The 9,860-nt window shown below is 46.6% G+C and overlaps 1 protein-coding gene across 1 annotated transcript; it reads right to left on the reverse strand.

Annotated features, from left to right (window-relative positions):
• Positions 1 to 242: 242 nt before the first annotated feature.
• Positions 243 to 9,556, reverse strand: CDC25A (cell division cycle 25A). Its single transcript, XM_072154489.1, has 17 exons — positions 9,255 to 9,556; positions 8,894 to 9,091; positions 6,823 to 6,902; positions 5,894 to 5,945; positions 4,923 to 4,961; positions 4,671 to 4,707; positions 4,451 to 4,549; positions 4,250 to 4,366; positions 4,007 to 4,141; positions 3,628 to 3,699; positions 3,407 to 3,550; positions 3,236 to 3,331; positions 2,847 to 2,909; positions 2,670 to 2,768; positions 2,431 to 2,561; positions 2,176 to 2,287; positions 243 to 1,948 (listed from the first exon to the last, which is right to left on the reverse strand). Exons 2-17 carry the CDS (start codon positions 9,055 to 9,057, stop codon positions 1,808 to 1,810), a joined length of 1,581 nt encoding a protein of 526 aa, XP_072010590.1. The 5' UTR covers positions 9,058 to 9,091; positions 9,255 to 9,556; the 3' UTR covers positions 243 to 1,807.
• Positions 9,557 to 9,860: the final 304 nt, after the last annotated feature.

Consider the following 9,860-nt stretch of genomic DNA (forward strand, 5'->3'; position numbering starts at 1 on the left):
CGACTGCTATTAAACTGGTAAAGCCAAAAACCTCACAATCAGGTTTAGTTTGTAATGTTTATAGAGAACAAGCTGCTAGAATTGGGAAGGTGCCCCATATGTTCCCTGCTTCTGTCCTGACCCCCGAGGTGGCATTACTAGTAGGGTGACCCCTGAGTTGGTATTACAGAGGGCACTGGTACTAGTGGGGTAGAACATGTTCTCTCCATTACATAATACAGGAATAATATCACAACACGGCAGAGATTTATGTCATTTATTTTCCGGTAAGAAACATGCAAAAGATACAGAACCGCATATTCCATACAGGAAACAGCAAACCCGGGACCAGTCACCGGACCTCTCCTGCACACACCACCAAGTCCAGGCTGCAAATACAGAACAGGAGGAGGTGCAAAAACCCCCAAGTCACACCCCATCAGATGGGCCACAATATTACATCTCTAATAGGAAATCTCATAAATTTTGGGGAGGGGCACGCACTGGCATCAATACTTGCAGCAAGTTTTTGGGTCTACTTGGACTGACATGTGCAAACTCCACTCTGCAGTTAAGAGGGTAGAACAATATGACTGCTTAATACAACAGCGCCACCACTCAGCACAGGTTACATGCAATATTGCAGCTTAGCACCACTTTAATCAGAGACGCCACACATGGTGGAGTGTACAAAAGCAGCCATGTTATTCCAACCAATGGAGCCAATCGTCCCTGCCGACAGACATTGCCCCTTCACAGGATCTCATTACAGCTGAAATATTCAATGACTTTTCATAGAGGTCACTTATGTACTGATCCTTCATTACTGCCTCCAGAGCTGAAATCTGGAGGATTGCATTGGCTTCATTGCCTGCAGTGACCATCAGCACGGAGCCAAACATCTCCTGCAGATCCACATCACCTCTAGTAGAACAACGAGTTCAGCTCTGGAGTATAATACATGGATGGTACAAGTAATTATGTGTAAAGTGACTCCATATTGTAAGCAAATGTCAAACAGAATCTGTTACACCATTGCCAAAGGGGAAGTAACCGGAACATTAAGTGCACACCCAAAAAAAAAAAATTAAAACTCCATGATATAAAAAAAATAAAAACATTAAAATCAGCCCTGACCGATGCATTGTCAATGAAGGGACAGAAGTGATGTAGTAGTCGCAGCAGTGACGCCCAGGGCTCTCATGTTATTCCGGCTGCACCCCTATAGCAATGGATGTCAAATCAGAGAGTGGGGGAACGGTGCCGAAGACATCGCACCAGGCCAGGACCCTGCAGACAAGTTCTGTCCAGCCACGGCCCAGTCAGGATAAAACACAGAAAGTTTGGGAGAAGTTGTCTCTTCTGTCCAGGGTCTCACACACCAAATCATACATAAGTGAGGGATCAGCTTCACCCCCTAACCTTAAATTTTAGGGACAATGTAAGTCACAAGGCAAATCCCTGATTCAATGAGAACTCCCAATAACTGAGAAACCAGTTAAAATCAGTATAAAACCAAAAGGTAGTGGAAGAAGCGAGTGAGACCCAGACATCAATCTGGGGGTCTCTGTACCAGAAGCCATCACTGAGTGATACAGGAAATCCATGGACATCATGTGATCCAAACCAGCATCAGCTCAGCACAAGGTGCAGACATCGCAGTGGATTTACATAGCTGCACCAGGCAGTCCCAAGTAAATCCTAAATCCCAGTTCTGTGCAGTTCAGGGACATTGCACTCTGACTGCTCCACATCCCAGGGTCCTCACAAGTCTGGAACATTCCCATAGTAGCGTCCTGGTTAGCGGAGACAGTCAGCAGCATCGTCTTCACAGCTTCTTGAGGCGGCTGTACAGCTCCCGCTTACTCCTCTCTCCGGCCCATGTCCGGCTCTTCATGCGACACTTGCGGAGATCTTCTTTAAAGTCTTGGTGGTTCATGGGACGGTAATCTTGTGGTTCACAGAGAGACTGAGGGGGGAAGGAGGAAGGGATTAGGATATCTAGCATGAATAAGTCCTTGCCCTTAATACATGTGCTATTGGGGGGGGTTCCAGCTGATGAATGGCCACTGATGCACAATACTCAGGATAGGTATCTCACCCCATCAGATTATTAAGAGTTTGCTGCTGGTTAGTGTGGGGTCTGGATATAGTAAAGGCCAATACATCATGGGATGAAGTGTATGGAGAGGTTACCTTGCACTTCTGGAAGAAATCTTTGTAGCCTCCCAACAAGATGTACAGCTCAGGGTAGTGTAGGTTCGGATACTCGTTCAAGTCTCGGTCCTTCTCTCGTAAGAACTTGCACCTGGGAATAGGCAGATCAGACCTGACATTAATGCAAGTCAATATTGTAAGCTCCAAGTCTTGACTAAATGTTATCAGGAGTGTTCTCCATTCACTGACACAAAGTACAGAAGTGAAAGTCCACCACATTGAAAGGCTACTCACATCCGGGGGCCGCGCTCAGAGGAGAACTCGCAGTGGAAGATTATTATCACTCGCTTGGATCCATGGGGCTGGATGGGATTCTTGAGGAGATGCTCCACCACCTCCTGCTCCATGTACAGATTGATGGCTCCCTGAGAAGGAATACACAGGCTGTTTAATTGGGGATAGGGGTGTGTGTACACCATGCAGTGCAGCAGACAACTCAATAGGTTTCCATCTCCAGAGCATTGGCCACTCACCTTTATGTGCCCCCCTTCATACTCGTAGGGGTATCTGCAGTCAATGATGACACAGCGCTCAATAAGCGAATGATACTGGCCGCTCATGATCAGCGTCATCTGAAAGACAAGAGGCAGAACATAAGGACATGATCCACAGAGGACAGAACTACAACTCTCAGATCAGGGGTCACTCACCATCTCAGGGGTGATGTACTTCAGCTCCTGGTGTTTACCACTCACAGTGGGAAATAAGAAAGCCTAAAGAGAAAGAAGAGGTCAGGCCGTAAGTAAGTGAACCCCACAAACCAAATCACAACAACAGTGAGCAATGTGAAAGCTGGAGCACAAGAGGGTAATATCCTGTCCATGATCAACAAGGTTACAAGGGGACAGGGCTGAAGTAACGGCCATTGCACTCATATCCTTGGAGCGGTGGAACCAGAATTTCACCAAGTGGAAATCAGGTACTTGATCCAAGTGTTGCTCTAGCAAGTGTGTAATGCACCACAGACACAAGCAGCCTGTGGTGCTTGGACAACTTGCTCAGACAGTTACCCCAAGTTTGGACATTTCCCCCTTTTTACCTTCGAGAAGTCGCCTATAAGATCTCTTTGGTCATTGTCGAAAGCACTTTCTATAGTTTCTTTAGAGAAGGACTTGGAGCGCATCAGACAAGTTCCCTGTAACACAAATAGTCAGTTAATACCAGTCATTTAGAGGTCACCTACTCGCACCCCATCATCCCTTAAACTTACCTTCTCAGGCTCATGATCTTCTATCAACTCGACCATGCTGCGCCGCCTCTTAATCTTGTCCGGCATGTCTCCGTGTGGAATCTCCGGCCTCTTTATTGCATGTCTGGCTGAGGGATTATTTGTGGGAGACTCAACCTCATAACACTGGAAAAAAGTAGCCAGAACTTAGGAAGGTTCATCAAGACCTGGACAAAGAGGAAGAAGATAGAGAATCTACTTACAAGCACTGGGCGGTTCAATACCAAGGGAGCGGTCCAGAGACTGGCAACACCACAGGGGATCTCTGCATCGTTCTAGGAAAGAAAGAATTCATCATGAGATAACTTGCTCAATTCCAAACGAGTACCATTACTATAGCAACCAGTTCTCTACAACCCAGACTAAGAACTAGGCTGAGCTGCAATACCATACACATGTGCAACATGGCTCATGAGGTAACCCGGCACCTCTATTACCTTATGAATAGATCAGCAGCTTCTCTATTACACTTACAGGTACAGCCTAGCACTTAATCTCCCACAGGAGGGAGCCCGCTACATTCATGCCATCACCCACAATACCCATTTGTGATACATATAGCTATTTAGTACTGGTCCCTACCTCCTCATCCTCTCCATCCAACATATCCAGGAAGCCATCATCACTGCTCTCAGTTGTAGTTGAAGTGCAAGACGACTTTCTCACCAAAACCAAATCATGTCCATTGGATTCAGAATCCTTTCCAGGAGAAGAGAACTAGATAGAAGATACAAGCCATCAGCACAAGTCTTTAGCCAAACAGGTGATTGGGGGAACTTGGTGGCAAAGATGAAACAAATAAATGAAGTAGAGCCGGTAACGTACCATGCAGGCCGGGGCAGATTTCTGTCTCTGCACCAGTGGTTCCTTGCCTTCTACACATCGGGGTCTTGAGAAGCTTTCGAAGCTCGGTCTGGCTGGGATCTTGAATTGGAAGGGCTCCTGAAAGTACATAAGTAGTGAGTGATCACATAAAAACCATGACAAAGCACAACACCTTGAAATACAGAAAAAAAAAAACCTTACATTCTCTTTGTTCTCATCGTCTCCAAGATTAAATAAGTCACATCCCAAAGAATCTGAAAGATTTCTCTTGAAGGCCGGGCTGGAGCCGAGGAGCTTTTGCTAAAACACACAAATGGCAGAAAGCGTCAGCATAGAAAACCATAAGAATATGCAGTCCATAGCAATATCATAGCCCACACCAGGATACAACCAAAGATCAGTACAAGGACCAACTACTCACCGGCAGAGACCGTCTCCTGCACAGAGGTAACTTGGAACTAAGGAGGGGAGAAAAACCAACAAGAGTTAATGTCATACTAAAATAATAAACCAACATGCCAAAGTGCAAGAGAAATTTTGCATCCTGTTTGACCACGATCTTGCTATATTATGCTAATGACCATTCTCAGCAGAGGTTGTTACATTAATCCTGAGGCTGATGAATATCACAACAATGGTGTCTGGATGCTTAGTGTTCGATCAATGCACTTACTTTGCAACTCGTCCAGAATCAAACAGCACTTTCTCAAACCTGAAAGCAGAGAGAACCAGCATTAGGCACAACAGGAGTTAGTTTACCAGTAATATGATAATGTCGGATCAGCAGGACATAATGTGTGGCACATAGGAGGCGACAAGTTAGAGGGTCACAGCCCGGAGCGCACAGCACTAGCAGCTCTCATTGTCAGGGATCTGAATATTCGGAGCAGCAGCTACAATTACATAAACTTGCCGAACAAGCTGCAGGGTGAATGGTGGGAGGTGGCAGCCGGCTAGGTATGCCAGGTATGTGCAGGACCAAAGATGTGATCTCCCATGCTGTCCACTGAATGGCAGACAGACACTAGATCTACTGTTACATCAATTATGGGAAAAGGAACCCCTATTCCCTACTGAAAATACATCCCAGCAGTTACACCGTCAATTGCAATAGGGAATAACTTCTACACTACAACCCCTTTAAGAGCCTTCAGTTATTAACCGATTATCTAACCACAGGATAGAGTAATGGACCCAAGGTTCCCAGAACTCCCAGGTATGGAAGTACATCCTCCTATAGAATGTGGAAACCCGATAAGGTGTAAATGGAGCCAGAGGTCAGAAAAGTTATGTACTTTAGCTACATGCACACTTAAAGGACATTACCATCAAGCACTGGTTGTCCACTACTGCAACTTCCCTGCTCCTTTTCAGCACGACTGGAGTCTACAGCAAAGCCCCCCTCCCAAGCAGCGATACACCAGGAAAGTTACCCCACACCATTGGTGTGCCCTTCATTACAAATGAGCCTTTAGGTGCACTCTGGGACTGGCTACAAGGTTGGTCCACCCTATGAATGCCTGGTTCAAAGGAAGTATCCACCATATTTGGGCAATATGGTCTCATATCTCCAGAGGCAGATAATAGATGTCTATGGGGGAACAGAACCAAGTTTATAGGGTTTAACACATGGCAAGGACTTACGTTTCATCAAGGTCCTTTAAGTGCATTGCACTGGGTGATTCCAGACAGAGACCTTAAAAAAAAAAATAAAAAAATAAAAATATTAATCCTATATTCAAGTTGGCCACACATGTCATCAGCGGCCGCCCAGAGAAGAGATTCAACAGAGGCAGAATTCATAGAAGTGCAGGGGCAAGTATGATATACTCCATGCAGTGACCTGTGTGGACCCGACTACTGGGATCCCTCTAAGTTATGCACAGCACATTAAATATTATAGTGGCCACGCTTGGCATTACAACCTAGTACCCTAATAGCAGCCAGACGACCTTGTGATATCACCATCCTGGGAAGAGCAACACCAGATCATCACTGCAACAACCAGCGGGGCCTGATACCCAGGATCAATGTTAATAATTGGGAACTTTCCCTTTAAGGACTGGAGATGCGGCTGCCGCTAGCGTTTCAGTAGGACGACCCCTGGGGACGCCACCTCATTCTATATCTACAATTACTTAAATCCCTTTCATATGAAAATGAACCACAAATCCCTTGTACACACTGATAAGTGCGCAGGTAAATCTACACCATCAACCCCCACCCCATAAACTCTCCCGAATATTCTGCTGACCCAACACCCAGCCCTTATCTAGTCACCAGCTGCAGACCCAGATTTTAAGGGAACAAACCCCACAGTCAGCAGTGAAGATCAGTGACACAGCAGGGATCCAGGGAGGTCTCTACACTGCATGTCACCTCTCCCTGGGCTGATAACAGGGGACAATAGAATATTCATGAAGCAAAGCTCTACCCATACGGATATGAGAGACTTCCCCCTCACGAGCACCGGCCTCAAAGCCACACACAGCGTCTGCCATGTAACATCACATTCTACCCCTCCACGGCCGGTCTAGTACAAGATCAACTACATCACCTGCGCCATTCCTCACCTGCATCCATAGACTCCGAAGAATCGCTCCTATGAAAGGAGAAGCGCTCAGAGAGTTTCCTCTTGGGGGTCTCACACTGACTGCAGAGACAAGAAGTCACATCAGGGATGACATTATAAAGAACAAATACAATACAGGGGGTCTGACCATTATACCGCAGAGCTGTACTCACTATTCTGCTGCTGGTGCAGTCACTGTGTACATACATGACATTACTTATCCTGTACTGATCCTGAGTTACATCCTGTATTATACCCCAGAGCTGCACTCACTATTCTGCTGCTGGTGCAGTCACTGTGTACATACATGACATTACTTATCCTGTACTGATCCTGAGTTACATCCTGTATTATACTCCAGAGCTGCACTCACTATTCTGCTGCTGGTGCAGTCACTGTGTACATACATGACATTACTTTTCCTGTACTGATCCTGAGTTACATCCTGTATTATACTCCAGAGCTGCACTCACTGTTCTGCTGCTGGTGCAGTCACTGTGTACATACATGACATTACTTATCCTGTACTGATCCTGAGTTACATCCTGTATTATACTCCAGAGCTGCACTCACTATTCTGCTGCTCGTGCAGTCACTGTGTACATACATGACATTACTTATCCTGTACTGATCCTGAGTTACATCCTGTATTATACTCCAGAGCTGCACTCACTGTTCTGCTGCTGGTGCAGTCACTGTGTACATACATGACATTACTTATCCTGTACTGATCCTGAGTTACATCCTGTATTATACCCCAGAGCTGCACTCACTATTCTGCTGCTGGTGCAGTCACTGTGTACATACATGACATTACTTATCCTGTACTGATCCTGAGTTACATCCTGTATTATACCCCAGAGCTGCACTCACTATTCTGCTGCTGGTGCAGTCACTGTGTACATACATGACATTACTTATCCTGTACTGATCCTGAGTTACATCCTGTATTATACCCCAGAGCTGCACTCACTATTCTGCTGCTGGTGCAGTCACTGTGTACATACATGACATTACTTATCCTGTACTGATCCTGAGTTACATCCTGTATTATACCCCAGAGCTGCACTCACTATTCTGCTGCTGGTGCAGTCACTGTGTACATACATGACATTACTTATCCTGTACTGATCCTGAGTTACATCCTGTATTATACCCCAGAGCTGCACTCACTATTCTCCTGCTGGTGCAGTCACTGTGTACATACATGACATTACTTATCCTGTACTGATCCTGATTTACATCCTGTATTATACCCCAGAGCTGCACTCACTATTCTCCTGCTGGTGCAGTCACTGTGTACATACATGACATTACTTATCCTGTACTGATCCTGATTTACATCCTGTATTATACCCCAGAGCTGCACTCACTATTCTCCTGCTGGTGCAGTCACTGTGTACATACATGACATTACTTATCCTGTACTGATCCTGAGTTACATCCTGTATTATACCCCAGAGCTGCACTCACTATTCTGCTGCTGGTGCAGTCACTGTGTACATACATGACATTACTTATCCTGTACTGATCCTGATTTACATCCTGTATTATACCCCAGAGCTGCACTCACTATTCTGCTGGTGCAGTCACTGTGTACATACATGACATTACTTATCCTGTACTGATCCTGAGTTACATCCTGTATTATACTCCAGAGCTGCACTCACTATTCTGCTGCTGGTGCAGTCACTGTGTACATACATGACATTACTTATCCTGTACTGATCCTGAGTTACATCCTGTATTATACCCCAGAGCTGCACTCACTATTCTGCTGCTGGTGCAGTCACTGTGTACATACATGACATTACTTATCCTGTACTGATCCTGAGTTACATCCTGTATTATACTCCAGAGCTGCACTCACTATTCTGCTGCAGTAAAGTGACACCAATGTTATGTGCAGTGACTTCACCTGCAGAATAGTGAGTGCAGCTCTGGAGCACATGTTTAGATTATATACTTAACCATATCAGCTAATGATAAGGAAACCCTCACTATAATCAGCCCCCTGTACATGGAGATGATGGAGTTGCCCTCTAAGAGCACAGGACATGGCTGCCACTTACCTCCCGAGCACCGCCAGTTGGTCCATGTTGAGCGCCAGGCTGGTGACCGGAGACAAGGCCGCGGCGGTATCCGCTTCGCAGGAGAACAAGGCCTTGACTACTGGTAATCCTGAGATGCGGCTTTTCTCCCGAATGTGAGCTGGGGCCGAGCGGTGCATGTCCATTCTGATACAGAAACTCTGCGGCCGGGCACAAGAACTGCCAAACAAAGGATCAGGAGCATTAGCGCGGGAAGACAACACCCGGACAAGGGCTCGGGCACAATCGTGAGGTAAATATTCAGTTTCGTGAGGTAAATCCGCTCACAGTGACGGCGGAGGATGCAGGGCGGCTGCGCACAGGCCTCTAGGCCATACTCTACCTTAGTGGTGTTCACCGTCAACTGCGTGTTCTCCCTTATACGCAGAACGCGGCGGACACCTTCACGGCCGGACATAAGATGACTCTACCGGACTCGGCCCGCAGCTCCCCTCTTAACCCTAGCTGACCACCATCTCCACCGCCCAGCCCGCCTTGGATTTGGCGCCATGAGCACGTAGCCAATCAGAGCGCAGAACGACAACGAGGCCATAGCCAATCAGCTGCTTGACCAAAGGACTTCCCTCAATTCGCGGTCTACTCCATGGCGCCAATCATTCAAGTGATCGATTGGTCCGCGGCCGTCGTGCTAGTGATTGACAGTAGTGATAATCCAATAGATGCGCGAGTTTTGTATCACGTGCTCTGTGAGTGACGGCAATCTTATCCAATGGCGAATACCGTCACAACGTGACACAGCAAGACGTGACAGCGCCAGTTGACCAATAGATGCTCGTATTGCCCGTTGACAGGAATTGTGGACCGCGAAGCGTTCGCTGTGGTCATCGGCCAATAACATCGCAGATGGCGCCGTGATTGACAGGAAGAGGGGGAAGGCTGAGAAGAAGAATGTAAAAAGCGGCCGGGATCCAGGCAACAAAAAGTCAAG

This window comes from Engystomops pustulosus, chromosome 5 (genome assembly GCF_040894005.1).
Source record: "Engystomops pustulosus chromosome 5, aEngPut4.maternal, whole genome shotgun sequence".
Classification (NCBI taxonomy): domain Eukaryota; kingdom Metazoa; phylum Chordata; class Amphibia; order Anura; family Leptodactylidae; genus Engystomops; species Engystomops pustulosus.

What these genes read in the sequence shown, in the direction of transcription:
- CDC25A (XM_072154489.1), bottom strand. Translation starts at nt 9,057, where the DNA reads ATGGACATGCACCGCTCGGCCCCAGCTCACATTCGGGAGAAAAGCCGC. An exon ending in CAACTGGCGGTGCTCGGGAG is followed by an intron (nt 6,903 to 8,893) that starts GTAAGTGGCAGC and finishes TTGTCTCTGCAG; the next exon opens with TCAGTGTGAGACCCCCAAGA. An exon ending in ACGATGAGAACAAAGAGAAT is followed by an intron (nt 4,367 to 4,450) that starts GTAAGGTTTTTT and finishes ATGTACTTTCAG; the next exon opens with GAGCCCTTCCAATTCAAGAT.